Source organism: Symphalangus syndactylus, chromosome 10 (genome assembly GCF_028878055.3).
Source record: "Symphalangus syndactylus isolate Jambi chromosome 10, NHGRI_mSymSyn1-v2.1_pri, whole genome shotgun sequence".
Taxonomy (NCBI): Eukaryota; Metazoa; Chordata; class Mammalia; order Primates; family Hylobatidae; genus Symphalangus; species Symphalangus syndactylus.
In genome coordinates, this window is record NC_072432.2 from 22452900 (window position 1) to 22470041 (window position 17142).

General features: G+C 38.1%; 1 protein-coding gene across 1 annotated transcript in view; it reads right to left on the reverse strand.

Annotated features, from left to right (window-relative positions):
- Positions 1-17142, reverse strand: part of CUBN (cubilin) — a 305495-nt gene that overhangs the window by 251460 nt on the left and 36893 nt on the right. The window contains exons 15-17 of the mRNA XM_055296673.2: positions 12701-12882; positions 10143-10305; positions 8817-9007 (exon numbers count right to left, since the gene is read on the reverse strand). Of these exons, the coding sequence (XP_055152648.2) occupies positions 8817-9007; positions 10143-10305; positions 12701-12882 (536 nt within the window). The remainder of the gene's footprint in view (positions 1-8816; positions 9008-10142; positions 10306-12700; positions 12883-17142) is intronic.

Below are 17142 nucleotides of genomic sequence, written 5' to 3' on the forward strand. Positions count from 1 at the left end.
CATCCACAACTGGTGGAAGTATAACGTTCTGGAAAATAAACTGACAATATGTATTAAGGGTATTTCACTTCTAACACTGTATCTCAAGGATATTCAAGATGCAAGAAAAGACACATACAGATCCACATCCAAGTCTGCTCTATAATAACAATAATTGAAACCATTCTAAAGGCCTAATAATAGTGAGGTGATTAAACAAATTATGATTCAGCCATATGATAGAGCCTGACACAGACACGAAAAATCACATGCCTCTCCACTGACTCAGGCTCATACTAGTTCCTTTCTCTGAGCTCTTACAACATCTGTAACATAAATTTCACATATTGTAGTAAAGTTATGCTAAATTTATCTCTAACCAAACAGTAAGTCTCTGAGGGAAGGGAAAATTTCTGTTTGCCCTTCAGCATCTAATAAAAAAAGCTTTGCAAATAGGTATTTGACAAATTCTTGTTGATTCATTAATTTTAAGGTACAGTATGGTGGTTCGGTTTTTGTTAGAGATACAGACATACTGCAGTTCTTGAAAACTAGAAAGCATGAAACACAGAGTAAGTTATCTTCCTGCTCCCTAATCCTCCAGGGTTCTATTTGCTTCTTCGAAGATTGTAATCTCTCTTTTCTATTTTGCCCATTAGAAGATGACAAGAAGGAAAAAAAAAAAAACAGCCAAATATCATCGCTGCAAGCTAAAGTGGGCCATTCCCCTGGGCCCCAACTAATGAAATTCAAGGATTTTAGCAAGGAGAAAGGCAGCTGTAGTCCACATGTTTTAAGAGGAACTTACAGGGCTCAAGGGCCCTGAACCTAGAAGGTGCAATTGATTTTGGCTCTGTTTCTCTCTCTCTCTGTGGAAATGAAACCTTATTAATTCTGAAAGCCTGTATTCTCCCTGGATCCTAGACATGGCAATACTTTAACTACGACTCCTTTGAAAGAGACACTAGAATAAAATTCAGCAAATGTTCTAAAGTGACCCTAACTACCTCTGCAGCATGTATTGCATTCAATAATCTGGGACTTGATAAATTTGCAACCCCACCAAAAAAAAAAAATCTTTCTTTTATGCTCATGAACTGGGATGGATGGCATTATTTTACATAGTTATTCACTTCCCTTCCTGTAAAAGGATTGACTGTCTGTGCTTTTTGCCATGTGACTTGCAACACCGCCATAGGGAGAATTAATACATATTCTTCCCGTTGACTATGGGCTTAGCCATAGGACTTGCTTTGCCCAACAGCGTGTGAGCAAAAGTGATACACCAATTTCCAAGCAGAAGCTTTGGAAGTCACTGCATAATTCAACCATCTTTTACTTTTCCCCTAGCAAGCTCTAGAGCCTGGGTCTCAGGATGGTGAAGACACAGGAAACTGACATAGGAAACAGAACTGCGATGGATCCAAAACTAACATGCTAATGTGAGCAAAGAATAAACATATGTTGTTGAAAGCCACAGATGCTTTTGGTTTGTTATTGTTTTCGATTTTTCTGGTTGTTGTTACTAATTGTTTGTTATTGCAGCATAATCTAGAGAAAGATGACCAATATCTGAGCCTGGTTTGTTCAGAAAACTGAATTTTTCTAAGTCAGGTGAAGCCATGCCGTGATCACTTGCAGAGGAGTCACAGTGAATTCATTCTTACTAGTGAATCGCATTTGCAAGGAAACAACAAAGACCAATTCAAAATTCTAGGGTTTCATGGACCAGGTTCAGATTTCTTGTGGATTGCCTTATTTGTCCAGGAAACACTGAAGGTCTCAGGTCCCAGGATGTTCAGCATATGGTGTATTCCAAATGGCTTCCAATTTTTACATTCATCAGATTAAACTAGTTCCTGACGAGAAACTACTCATAGAAAAAATGAGTTTTTGTAAAGGAATGATTTTCTATAGAGAGAACTAAAATTTACTGGGCTGAGAAACACCATTTACATGAAATTTTAAATGTGGGCTCTTGAGCCCAGTGAGTCGTGAGCTTTAACATCTGGAATGAGTCAAGTCCCAAAGCCATGTCTTAACACGCACGCTCATTTGTCTTCCCCTGCTTTGAATCCAGATTTGGTTTTATACTATAATTTCTAAAATAAGAAGCATTAAATTTTAATTCAAAGCCAATCAAATATGCTGGCACTTACGCTTAGTCCATCTGAGAGCTGAAAACAGAACCACACCGTATGGTAGTGTTTAACATGTGGCTTTCTGTGAAGTGAGCTTCAGGCTGACATACATCTTAGCTAAGTAAAGACTGGATCTTAGAGAGGAGGCTTGGGCTAATCTGGGTGAGCAGGAGAGGAATGATGCCCTGCCCCTAGTGAGAGAAGAAGGGGTGAGGAGGATAAGAGATGAGAGAAGCCATTTAGGATCTCAAAATCATTTACTTTGGTTATTATCCTTTGTTCTTTATTAGTATGTTTCATGGTTTTTAGAGTTGATATTTTAAACCTTTTCATGCCTTGTGAAACGGTGTCCCTTCTAACATCTCTATTAATAAATATATCCTTTATCTGATCTTTTAAGATCTGATATTCTAAAATCAAGAACACATGAATAAGTTTTACCTAGAAGTGCCTTCCTTCATGATTGCAAACTTCAGTAGGTCACCTTCTCCTGCCCTCTCTTCTCCTCCCCATCATCATCATCATCATCGTCATTATCATCCTGATGTTAACTTTAGCGAGCATTCATTGTGTGACAGGCACTGTACAAAGAACATTCTAATGGTTTGTCCTTGCATATAGAATATAACCCAGGCTCTTTATCTCAGCCTACAAGACCCTTCAGGGTCTAGCTCCTGCCTAACTCATATTTCTCTCTTCCATCCCTGTGTGATTCCAGCCACCCTGGTCTATTTCCAATTATTTTAGTTTATTTTTTCTGACTTCAGTCTCTAGGGCTGGGTTAGCACCACTACCTGGAGTCCTCCTTCTCCCAGTTCTTTGCATTGCTCACTCCTCATCTGCAGATTCTGCATACAGGGTCTACAGATGAGAATGAGTTAGCCATACAAAGACCCTTGAGAAGCAAACTCGGACTGCTCCACTGAAGTCAGTAGCCCTGTTCTTTTCTCTTGCAGTACTGTTTCTTTCCTGCCCATACTTATCCCCTCTTGAAATTATGTAGTGTGTGCTTACTTACTTAATATCTATATTACATACCCATTCCCTAGCATGGTGACTGAAACCTAACTGGTTTGATAAATATTTAGAGAATGAATAGATAAACCAATGAATGGTCTCTTTTAGTCCCTTTTGGGAAAGTACTATTACTATTCCTATTACACATGAGGAAGCTGTGGCTTACAGGTATCTTGCCTTTAGTAACACAGAGAGCTGAAGGGTTTTATCATGTTTCCATTTTATATCAGAAAAGTGCCAGCCATACCCCCTATTTGACCTAGGAATTTGTAATGTTCTTGATAATGGTCCATCCATATCCTCTTATTCCTGCTTACTGCTCTACATCATGCATGTTCAATGGGTTTGCAACTTCTACATGAGCATGCAACTCCTTCAAACACAGCAAAAATGTACTCTCTACAAGCTCTCACAACTCCAAATTAGGTGTTCTATCATCTCTCAGTCTGTTTCCTGCCTCCCACTACTCCAACCTACAGAATTATTTCACTAGAGGAATGGCCTATCTTCTTCCTTCACTAAAAAGCATCAGGATGGTCTAGCAGTTGTGGGAAAACTGTGCTGACAACAACAGAGCTCAGAGTCTAACCAAATGTTCCTAGTCTCTGTCAAAACCCTAAATCCAATATGCTCAAGAATGCAAACTTTTTTTTTTTTTTTTAGATGGAGTCTCACTCTGTCACCCAAGCTGGAGTACGCTGGAGTACAGTGGCGTGATCTCGGCTCACTGCAACCTCCACCTCTTGGATTCAAGTGATTCTCCTGCCTCAGCCTCCCAATTAGCTGGGATTACAGGTGCGCACCATCACACCCGGCTACTTTTTTGTATTTTTAGTAGAGATGGGGTTTCACACCATGTTGGCCAGGCTGGTCTCAAACTCCTGACCTCAGGTGATCCACCCGCCTCAGCCTCCCAAAGTGCTGGGGTCACAGGCATGAGCCACCGTGCCCGGCCAAGAATGCAAACTCTTGAGGATCTCCCCCTTTGCCCTTTACCCTACGCTCTCTAGAAAGATATTTTTCTGACCTACAATTAATTTCAATATGTACTTAACTGAAAAACACAATACTATTCAGCCTATGTGGTGTGTTTGCTTGCTCCAAGGACTTAATCTTTTTCTGTCATTTAGCTGTGCATTCTGTGAATTGCAGCCATGAGACTCTGAGCAGCAGGTCCACTTGAGGGAAGCAAGTGCCTCATGCATTCCACAAGTCCTGGCTCTCCCTCACCCAATCCCAAGCTCATAGCGGACACCTCTATGCCTAAGAAGTCACAAAAGGAGGTCCTTTGTGAATTTGCATTCATCTAAAGACATGCAGGAGATGCGGGAGTGCTGCTTAGGCCGAAGCAGGAGTGTAGCAGGGAGGGAGAGGTAGAGGGAAGGATGGAGGGGAAGGTGGTGAAAGAAAAGGTTCAGACGGAGGACAGACCTTCCTGCCTCAGCTTCTGCTCTCCCACTTTCCCAATCATTTTGGTTCTCTTCTTTTAAATCTTAAAGATTTTACCAGGGAGTGGAGTTTCATCACATCTCACAGGTTTTGATACATAGCATTTCCTGTTTGTCATTTTCTATATAGTCTCATTTTTTATTTCTTTCTCAATCCAATGATTATTTTGGAGAGAGTTCACACACTTCCACACACTTGGGCATTTTAAAATGTTTATAAATAATTTTGGGTTATGTTATATTGTGAAGAGATGTACAATTTCCGCTTGTTAATTTACTGCGATTGTCATAGAGGTCTAAAATATGATGAATTTGGGGTTCAATGCCACTTGTAGAACAGGTATATTCCCTAGATTTCAGAAATAAAATTCAATGTAAATTACTCCTTCCTGTCTTATTGATTATATTTTTCAACTTCTCTGTTTGTGTTTGCTTTCCACATCTAAGAAAGAACAACATCTCAAAAGCCCTTCTCTTTCTCCAGAAGGCACATCGCTCTCCCTGCCTCCCTTGTAGAGCTCCCTTTCCGGTTCCTCAGTGTCTTCAGAGAGAGGAGGCAGATACTTTGGGATTGGTCAAGGAGATTTGATGGGTGAACAATTCTACTCATTTCCCTTCGTATCCTACCTCAAGCCTTCACCTTAACATCCTATAGCCTTCTGAATTTATTATTCAGCCTACAACTTCCCTTCTCTGGGATTTAAAATTAAACTTTCATTACTACCTATGTATCCTTCACTCAGACTTCTGATGGCTTAAATCACTTATGAAATATTAATGAGAGGTGCTGCTTTTTATTCTGGAAAGATGCTTCCATCACCTTCATTGAACTATTCTATACATTTAAAAGCTCTCTTCGACAAAAACAGATGAACTAACAATTGATCTGTTCTTGTATTCATTCATTTGTAGCCATGTCACATCTTCCATGGGTAATGTATATCTTTAAACATAGAAACTTCACTTAAGAGAGACATATAAATCTAAGAATTAATATGTTAATGTCTGTTTCTTGTGTTAAAAAAAAAGAAAGATATACTACACTGGATCAATATCATTCTTATCTTTTGCAGTTAAAATCTATTCTTTAATGAATGCTTATGGAACTCTCTTACTGAGCAAAAGTAAGTCTTTCAAAACCACAGTATCTGTGAAAGATACACACTCAACAATGGTACCTTAATCTTCATTTGAAGGATATGTTTGCCTGGCAACCAAGGCACCTAAAACCACACAAAGAGAAGATCTAGGATTCTTAAAAGTACACCTATTCACACTCAAAGTAAATGTCCTTAGGATCATTCTCCCACATCTCTGTAGAATTTCTTTTCTGTTCTCCACTCTTTCTAAAATTTTGGGTGGACTGCTTTTACTCATCAACGGAGTCAGTAAAGGACGAAGTCATGCCCCCTCTAAACCATCAGAGTATTCGAAATACCAACATTCTTTTTTTAATTCTTTTTCATAAATATTTCATTTTTTAGAGATAGCTTTAAAAAATGAAGACATCATTTTAGGGAACAATATATTGAGTCATAATAATGTCATTAGAATTTGGTTCCTGTATCACTTTCTTCTATGACCACTATCTGAAGAACAACAAGAGAAGTGAACATACTTTTTAGAAAATGGGTTCAGTTCACAAATTTTCCCAATGGATAGAGATGATTTAAAGACAAGAGCTTTAACCAAAGTCAATGTATGTCTATCTAGAATCTCATAGAGGTACATCTAAGTTCTACTTTGACAATAACTAGAGTTTGACCTTTGTGAGCCTCAATTTTCTCATTTGTAAAATTAAGGTCCTTGCTGATGCCAAAATTCTACACGTTGACTGGCTGTATTCCTTTAGGTTGGTTGGTCAAAGATATAATAGAAAAATCTATCTAACTATTAATATTTAAATCACCAAACATGACCTGTCCTTCTGAATAATACAGTTTTTTTTTTTTTTTTTTCCATCAACTATCCTTGAGGGAAATTTGGTCAAGACTTTGAGGATATGTGGTTACATCAGAATGTAGATACCTCGCTGGCCAACTGTGATAGCCACATCGGCTGTCTCTGGACTGATAAATTCAAAGCTAGAGTTAAAACTTTGTTCCAGAAAAACCTTGCAGTTGCATTATCTTTTTAACACTTCAAGCTTCTTTTATCATTTATTTCCTTGATTTTACCCCCAAAGTTTAGAGAAATAGATAGGACATCTTAGTGAAGTAGGAACTGAAAGATCCAGATAAAGAATTGTCCAAGGTTATACGGTCATCTGACAAATGAACTAAAATAAGAAGTTAGGTGAACTAACTTTAATCCCCTTCTGGCTACAAAACATTCCACCATTCTGGTTTATGAAATTAAATCTTCCAAAGCCAGTTTTATGATTTTTTGTGCGAACTTTTCAGAACAATTCAGAGGAGTTCATGGAACCGCTCACTGAAATTCAGTTCTAGTGTTCTGCAAAGCCTGAGAGGATGAACCATTCAGAGGTACGGATAGTTCTTTAGAACCACAGAATCACCATGAAGGCTTTAATAGAAAGGGCCCCAAATTTCCCTGAAAATTATAGTTACATTCTTGCGTATCTGAGAAAAGCATGATGCTTGGCTTCATGTTTTCGTCTCGTGATCAGAGAGCCAGGTATGGAATTGGGTAATTCACAAGACCTTCCTCCCTATGGAAGATGAGACACCTCTTGTAGTCAAAGCCACACAATTGCATTTCTGTTCTTACTGAAGATCAGTATAACTAGATCTCCTAAATTTGAATCCCAGCTCCATTACTTGCTAGACATGTAACTATGGACAAGTAACTTATCTGGGCTACAGTTTCCTAAGATTAAAACAGAAATAATAATGGTTGTTGAGAGGATTCAATGAAATAACTCACGAAAAGCACTTACCACACATGGCAGGCAGTAAGCCGACAATAATCATTATCTATTTAATTTGTTATACTATTTTAAAGTCTTATAATAGTGCCTGGAGTATAGAAAGCACTCGCTAATTGAAAGCTATTTTTGCTGTTCTCAAAAGTTAAAAAAAAGGAGTTGATAATTTAATTTTGATTTACATAAAAATATTTGAAAATCTTCCATAGTGTAAAACTTTAATATACTTTATAAGAGACTTTGGAAAACCTAAATTGAATAAATATACCCATTCTGAAATGATCTGAAATAAAAATTCCTGGATTAAAAAAATGCAGGCTGGGTGTGGTAGCTCATGCCTATAATCCCAGCACTTTGGGAGGCTGAGGCGGGAGGATCACCTGAGGTTGGGAGTTTGAGACCAGCCTGCCCAACATGGAGAAACCTTATCTCTACTAAAAATACAAAATTAGCCGGGCGTGGTGGCACATGCCTGTAATCCCAGCTACTCAGGAGGCTGAGGCAGGAGAATTGCTTGAACTCAGGAGGCAGAGGTTACGGTGAGCCAAGATCACGCCATTGTACTCTAGTCTGGGCAACAAGAGTGAAACTCTGTCTCAAAAAAAATACATACATACATACATACATACATACATACATACATACTGCTGTAATGCTATGGTCAATGCACTTCAACTAAGTCTAGCTAGATCTTATGCTAAAGTTCTGTTTCCTCTGTCTAAATGTAGAAGAGGACAGGAGGTCACATGGGTTTTTCCTGGATGAATAAATGGATTTAACTTGCACAAACAAACAAAATTGTAAATTCTTCTCTAGTTTATGTAAAATGATTATGCCCAAAAAACAATGTTTTTTCTTGCTCAACACTTTAATTTGTGGCTTGACCAATAATTTAGCATAAGAAATACCAGGCCCAGCAAACAAAAACAGCCTGTCTCTGTTTCAAATATTCCCTGTATTACAATCATTACCCACACTTAAATCAAAATTAAAGGTTTCTGGAGGACAGCAAGCAAAATAAAGGAAGGAAAAACCCTAACCTCCAAAACAAGGGTCATTCAACACTGACTAGCTGGGTCATCCGGGCAAATCCCTTCACTTTCCTGGGTTGATTTCTTTCCTGTATTAATTATTCTAGATAATAAATCTGTATCTTATTAGTACATCCTATCAGCCTTATTTGCCTGCACCTTAGTCATTAGAGCTTAGTTATTATTGTATTTCTAACAAGCTCTCAGGTGTTCTGGCTGCTGGTGGCCCAACAATCTTTTGAAGATCACCACTCTGCAGAATATAAAAATGTTGATGAATGTCATCTAAGGGAGATTGAGTAGTAAAAGTTACCTCAATGTAATTCTGAGGACTGTCACTCTGGCATTGCAGCTCCACGTGGGTGAAGTTGATTTGTATTTGTTCTCCCTGGGGCTGCTTTATCATATAGACGCATTGCCTGGTGTGAGTGAAAGTCCCAGACAATTCAGGCAGGAAGAGTTCACCCTCTGGTTCCGTGTAGTCCCCACCACAACGCAGATCCGCTAAGAACAGGGAAGAGATGAACAGGTTACGGCAATGGCATTTCTCTGGCCTGCAGGCATTGGATCCAATTTCTAAAAATTTACACACAGACACACAGACGAGCACATACCCACTTTATTCACCCTCTATAGGCTTGTGCCTCTAATTTTAAGATTTTCAGTTTGATGTGTTGTGGGACATCCCTGTAGTGGCTTAAAGAAATAGATGCAGAGATGTGTGATCTAGCTTCCAATCTACCATTCTCTTCTATAAGTTGCTTTTTACATACATTAATGCTCTGTTTAATTCCAATAAGATTTGAGATGGTTATTAAAAACATGTAACAAAATAAACTACGTAACTGTATACATGAAGCAGATTAAAGAAAAAATGAATACAGAATAGCAAGATGTAGCCAGGGGGAGTTGATTTGCACAGAAAACAATTGAAAGGGGAACAGGAGGTTGGCACCAGATTCCGTGGAAAGAAAAGGAAATGAAGAAGGGACAAGTAAAGATGTTCATTGTTACTCTTCCTGATATTGAAACTTAAAAGGTACTTTTTCTGGGAACGCTTATTAACGGCACAATAATAGATGTCATAAACAAAATCCTCCACTTCCCTAAAAAAACCCAAATCATAGAGTATTTCCTGTGTTTTGTTGTTTGTTTGTTTGTTTTAAGGTATCAAAGCAAGTGAGGTCCTAACAGCTAATAGTATTTGGCTGGAAGTGAAGCTCTAGAGTCTGGGACACAGTGATGCTGGAAGCCAGCTCCAGCCCTTGTGCAGCTGGACTTGATCCGAGGATAAAATCCAGAGAGACGGCACCACTCACATGCACAAACCTCTCTCACAACTAAACATCAAACACCACGAGGGACCTGGTGCCCTGAATTATTTAAGTTTGGGTGCCTCATACATCTTTATCATGATGTGGATCCCATAATTTAGGGATCAAAGGGTATTGCAGTATTAATAATAGAGCATTGGGAAGATAAAGAAAAAATCTGAAGCCATGAGAGAAATATTTATAAAGAAATATTCTTGGTCTAAGACAGTCAGTCATCCTCTGAATCACATTAAAATATAAAACAGATTTAAGCATAGCATTGGCCTTCAAATCCCTCTCAAGCTCCCAACTGGTAGGTTACTTACAAGGTGATGTTAAGTAGGTGATATGGAAGCCTTGGTCACTAATCTGGGAGTCTGAATGGAAGTGAATTCTGGCAAAGGGGCCAGTAGTCTGGAGCGGAGGGACAGAGAAAGTGGTGCAGAACCTCCCAAGAAGGGGGTCCTGATACAAAGGACCATCTCGAATCTAAAACAAAAGGATGCATCATTAAGCTCGAAGTCGTCAGATTTTTAACAAACTAGGTCACTTTGGATATTAACTTCATAAAATCTGTCATTTAACAGTGATCGCTCAAGGAAGTTTCCCCATCACATCCAAATCTAACTCACGGCTGAGGTTCAACAAAGGGTGTCTCCTTCTCCCATCACCCCAATGCCTTCTCTCTGTCTGAATTTTTTTTTTTTTTTTTTGAGATGGAGTCTTGCTCTGTCACCAGGCTGGAGTGCAGTGGCACGATCTCAGCTGACTGCAACCTCCACCTCCCAGGTTCAAGCAATTCTCCTGCCTTAGCCTCCCAAGTAGCTGGGACTACAGGCACCTGCCACCACGCCCAGCTATTTGTTGTATTTTTAGTAGAGATGGGGTTTCACCGTGTTGGCCAGGATGGTCTCGATCTCTTGACCTCATGATCTGCCCGTCTCAGCCTCCCAAAGTGCTGGGATTACAGTCATGAGCCACCACACCTGGCCTGTGACTGGATTTCAATTCCAAGGCTGGACATACAGTTTGAATTTTTCTCATGATGTAACTAATCAAATATCTTCCCCCTTTGATTTTTTTTCATTATAATTCTTAGTGATCTAGAAGAAAATGAATATGAGCAAAGAAAACAGAAGAAGGAACATTATTGATGCCAATTGATTCATAACTCGGTCCAGGTTTTCAGAAGGATCAGAGGTAGAGAGGAAGTGCCATCAGATTAGACACAACATAAAGACAGGTTAGTGAATTTAAAAATGCAACTTCGATAGTAAGTAAGTACTACAATGATAATGATGTGACCTTAGAAATCCTTTTTTAATTGTTGGTTTTTAATCTATTATGTAATCATGTCAATCTCTCTATAATTCTGTTGTAATTGCAAATTCTATACTATATAGACCACCGAGGAGTCAATGAACTAAAGAATATTTTAATATGGTCAATTTTGTCTATTCAAATTACTTTTCTTACTGGGATCAAAGTTATATGGCAGCATTACTTTATTCTAATATTGAACTGGTTCTCTGAAATACTGTAGTTTAAAGAGAAATGAGAGACATTTCAATATTGTCAGAGTGGTTGACATTTTCTATCATATGGTCTCCAGAAATGAATGTGTAGGAATTTTTTAAAGCCTCTAATTTTAACTTGATAGAATTTATTGAAAATTAATTTCAAGTTAACTCACTTTTCTGTCAACATTTAAATGACCATTTTGCAGAAATTTTCCAGAGAGAGACAGATCTTCCAGTCATTCCCAAAGGTTTCAAATCCATTATTGCTGAATTACTAATGACTTTTACTTGCGGAGCCCCTTTTTGACACCACATCCTTCTATCCTTTATGAATAATTCCATTGAACTCCATTCCTCTCTAATGGACTTGGAAATGCATATTGTCTTTTTAGCACTACTGCAAGAGGCTGAGATTTATGGTGATAAAAAATACAGGACAACCTAGGAACTCAATCTTCTTCATTATCTTGTCAGTCTACAAATGAAGAGCAACACTTTTTGATGCACCTACGTACAAATGGCATTTGAATATAAGAGCCTTTTCTCCTTCTCCATATTTTAATCTTTTACTAATGGGTAGGCAGAAGGAGCTTCGGCTGATACCTCTCCTCTCAGTAATAATGATTAATTTATTCCAGGAACCTAACCCAGCTCAACACAATCACTATTATTATTCTTTTTCATTTTTTTTTTTAGACAGAGCCCCACTCTGTCACCCAGGCTGGAGTGCAGTGGCACGATCTCAGCTCACTGCAACCTCCGCCTCCCGGGTCCAAACGATTCTCCTGCCTCAGACTCACAAGTAGCTGGGGTTACAGGCACCCGCCACCTTGCCCAGCTAGTTTTTGTATTTTTAATAGAGATGGTTTTTCACCACGTTGGCCAGGCTGTCTCCAACTCCTAACCTCAAGTGATCTGCCCACCTTGGCCTCCCAAAGTGCTGGGATTTCAGGATTGAGCCACCACGCCCGGCCTCTTCATGGAATACTACAGTTAAGTTGTGAAAGACCTTGCCAGTTTACCACAGACAACTGAAGGTTTGAGTCTGCATTGAAGGAGATGGCTATTACTGAGTGTTTTTTTCATAAATTCTGCATTCTCATGGCAGGGGTGTGGGCTTCCAGGTAACACCATAGCAGGGCAAGGTAATCTGTTTCCCAGATTCAAATGGAACCCAGAAGAAGAAGCAACAAACAGGCACAATTAAAAATAGAGACTTTGCAAGAGTTATATATTGACTGACTATTAAGAAACACACCTAACTACCGCTAATATTTTTGGGGTCATCCATGGGCATGGCTAGACCATAGTGCCCTGAGTCCTAATCATATTGTGATATGTTCTATCTAAATATAATTATTTACCTCAAGGTAATCTTTGTTGCAGTCATCATGGTGCTCGAGGCTCAAGGTCCCAAAAGTAAATGTTACCAGGAGGTCAGGACTAGTTACAACAATCCAGACACAATCTCTTCCTGGGGGGTAGTTTCCAGGATACCCCGGAGACTTAATAGAACCGTAAGGACCAGTCAGTATACCTCCACACTCTAAAATAAGAGGGAAAATAATGTTACATTTGTATAGATGTTATAATTTATGGAGAATGATCAGAGCCCTTGGCGTAAGAAGCCAAACTTTGTTTAAATAACTATGAGCAGTTTTAGACACCCTCATAAATTAAACAAGACTTACATTTTCCAGTTTTATAAAGTTACAAGTCTAGAAGTATCAATTGATAAATAAATGAATCACCCACGTGTCAAGCTCTGTGCTTGTGAGCCATCACATGCTGACACAATTTAAACAGGGCTGAACCATCTGAGGGATGAATACCAGGATTGTAGAGTTATCTTTTTCACTTTGAGGATATTAATTTCTGTATGTGAAGTTGTAAAGAATTCCAGAACTTCTGCCAACCTCTATGTGTTTCAGCAACCCAGATCACTTTGCATATTAAAATGGTTAAGCACTACATAATTTTCATTTGAGAAAGTTTCTTAATACTATCATATAGTTAAAACATTCATTTTATAAATGAAAAAATTCAAATGTCTGTAGTGATCCAGCCACTGTTCCAAGAATGGAGCAAGTGAGGGACTGAGCTAGGCTTTCTGATGCTGACCCCACTACCATCCTCATTATACCACACCAGCCCCCTTAAGTTGCTGACCAGTGACTGGAAAAACCTGTTCTTCATTAATACCCACATTTACTTAACAAAGACTCTATAGTGGCTTAGATTTCTATGAGAAATGCTACTGTAAATCAATTGATAGAAACACTAAATAATAAAAATCTAGACTGTAGTAATACAGACATTAGAAATAAGTGAGATAGGTAACATTTTAGATGTGTAAGATATGAAATTTACATAGCTATACAGGTTGTTCAAATAAAAATTTTGCTGCCAAAGTAAAAAATGAAACAAATTAGTTCCATGAGTCTCATTGTTCCTACTGAGAAAACATCTCAGTTCCTCAGAAAAAGAGGCAATTCCCCGGTGTAATACTTTAAAAGTTACCAGTTTTAAATGCAGAAAATACCATAAGCAAAGTAAAAGATTAATGACAAAATAAGAAAAAATGCAATATGCAACAAAGAGTTATTATCCTAAAATATACAGAACTTCTAAAAAGAATAGAGACATGAGTAGAGTACACTGAAAAAAGTTCAGATGTCACTTAAACATATGAAAGGATGTTCAACCTCACTCATCACAAAGAAGGTGCAAATAAAACCTTCACTGAGATGCCATTTCTTACCCCTCAGAATGTTAAAAATCCAGATTTTTGAAAACAAATTATTGGGGAGGCTGTGGGGACATAGGCATTCTCACACATTGCTAGAGAATGCAAGATGGTACAATCGCTACCTAAGACAATATAGCAATACCTCACAAAAACGTATGCATTTCATTTTTTTTTTGACCAAACAATACTACCTTTGGAAAGATATCCCAAAGGTACATTGGCAAAAGTACAATATGACAAGTGAATAAGGTATTTTGTTGCAGTAACATTTGGAATTCCAAAAGATTGGAAACAAGACCGAGTGTGGTGTCTCATGCTTGTAGTCCCAGCACTTTGGGAGGCCGAGGCAGGAATATCATTTGAGCCCAGTTTAAGAACAGCCTGGGCAACATGGGGAGACCCCATCACTACAAAAAATAAAAAAATAAAAATTAGCTGGGTATGGTGGTGTGTGTCTGTAGTCCCACTATTGGGGAGACTGAGGCAGGAGGATCACTTGAGCCTGGGAGGTTGAGGCTGCTGTGAGCCATGATCTCACCCTGTCTCAAAAATAAAAAATAAAAGACTAAAAAGAAAATGGCCAAAGGACTGGAAACAAGCCAAATGTCCGTCAATAGAGTATTGATTGAACAGAAAATGAGACATCACATAGTGGCATACTACGCTCTGATTATGGAGTAATCTCCAGGATATATGAAGTGAAAAAAAGCAAACTATAGAACAGTGTGTATATTATGCTCCCTTTTATGTAAGACAGAGGAAAATACAATTATATGAGATCATTTGCTTAATTTTTAAATAGAAGGATAAATCAAAAACTAATAAAAACTGTTCTCTAATGGGGGAGAAAGAACAGAGTGGAAGGGACAGGAAAAAAAAAGCTAGACCTCTCTTAATCTACCACGCCCATTGATTTGGCTTTGGAACTATAAATATATTTTACATAATTATAAAGCAAAATTTGAGAAAAATGAAAAAAATCTTTAAAATCACAACTGAAGTGAAACTGATGAAATAATTGCATTGAGCTGACAGCCATAGAGGTAGAAATATTCCAAGGGACCTTAAACACTGTAATTTGACTATACCACTCAAGCAAAACATATTTTAAATACACAAAAAAGAGCAAAGAAATCTTAAATGGTTTCCAGTTATCACACTATTAGTAATAATATTAGTATTGTTATTTTGAAAATGTGTACAGTAGGACTAAGTACATAAATAATATGTTCATGTCATTGGGAACCAAGATTTTTACTGTATGAGAGAAGAGGTACAAATGTAAAGTAAAAAAAAAAAATGCAACTCTGTAATCTCAATATTCCAATATAGTATGAGATCATTATGAATACATAGTGTATTTTTTCTTTAAAAACAACAAGAAAGTGTTTTCTAATTCTGTCCACTGAAAGGTCAAGGGACGATGACACACCCCGCCATCCGTAACACCCAGATTGTGAGATCTAAATACCATTTCCCATAGAAAGAGTCGGAGCTCTTTAGGGAAATTAGGGTTTTCAGTCCTGAGAGTAAATAATGTGCAGGAAGAGCCTAGAACATCTTTTCTGACCAGAAAACAAACAATCTTTCAAAGGTAACTGGAGTTTGGTTAAAGAAGTTCAGAAACTAACTGGAAAATTTTCCAGAGTTTTGAAAACAAATTATTAACAAACGTAACAAACAAAATACGGAAAAATGAAACATTTTTAAATGCCTAGAATTGATTAAAGCACATCAAATGTGATATAATACATAAATGTACAGATATCAAAAACAAAACAAAATAAAATAGAATAAGTGACCATTTTGAAGAATGCTAAGGAACCAAGTTATTAATTTGAATACTTTTTAAAAAAAGAAAAAGAGAGAAAATCAAGCATTTATCCTACCTTTCCTACATGATCTCTGTATGAGAGCAATCAAATAGCTGATATGAGTAAGTTCTATTCCATTAAAGAACTTCAAATAACAAATAAATAAAGAAGAAATAATAAAATCAAACTATTATCATGTTGTAGGTCTCAATGAGTAACTCATCTAAATAATGAACCTAAAGCATGCTAAAACCATTAGAGAAAGTACAAAAGAGGCTTTTAATGGGAAGTTCAACCTGAGGAGATCAGAACACTCTGACCAATGTTAACATCATAATAGAAAAGCAGATTTCATGTATCTCCTGAAAAGACTAATTTTTACCAAATAAAACCCCCTGGATTTAACCAAAGTTTTTGGTATAAGTACCAGTTTACAAACAACATGACAAATTGCATGTAGAATATAAACAGCAAAATCCAAGATGTGGGATGATCTACAGAACAAACAACCCATTTCTTTCACAAATAAATTTGAACAATGGGCTGCTCTGCCTATGGAGTAGCCATTCTTTATTCCTTTACTTTCTTAATAAACTTGCTTTCACTTTACTGTGTGGACTCGCCCAAAATTCTTTCTTGTGCAAGGTCCAAGAACCCTCCCTTGGGGTCTAGATAAGGACTCCTTTCTGGTAACATCTTCCTGGCAAACCCCATAGGGACGATACGGAGGAAAACCCTGACCCATAGGAAACAGACTGCAGCACCAATTGGCCGACTGTGGATATCACCTTTTATCAGAGTTGTGAACGGGCCTCATCATACTGACGCTTTCTGACTAAGCTCCTCTCTACCCTGAATACAAGAGACCCTAACAGTTAGGCAGGAATATCATCACCCCTATTCATCCTGAAGGAGTTACAGAAAATGGACCGTCGTCCCTCTACAATCCTTGGGATTAAAGGTCCCCTTGTAAAAGTGAGTCGGGTAATAAACCACAGGCATTCAAACCAGAGCAACTCCATCTTGAATAGGGGCTGGATAAAATAAGGCTGAGACCTACTGTGCATTTCCAGGAGTTTAAGGTATTCATAGTCACGGGGTGAGATAGGAGGTCGGCACAAGATATAGGTCGCAAAGACCTTGCTGATAAAACAGGATGCAGTAAAGAAGCCAGTCAAAAACCATCAAAACCAAGATGGTGAGGAAAGTGACCTCTGGTCATCCTCACTGCTCACTATATGCT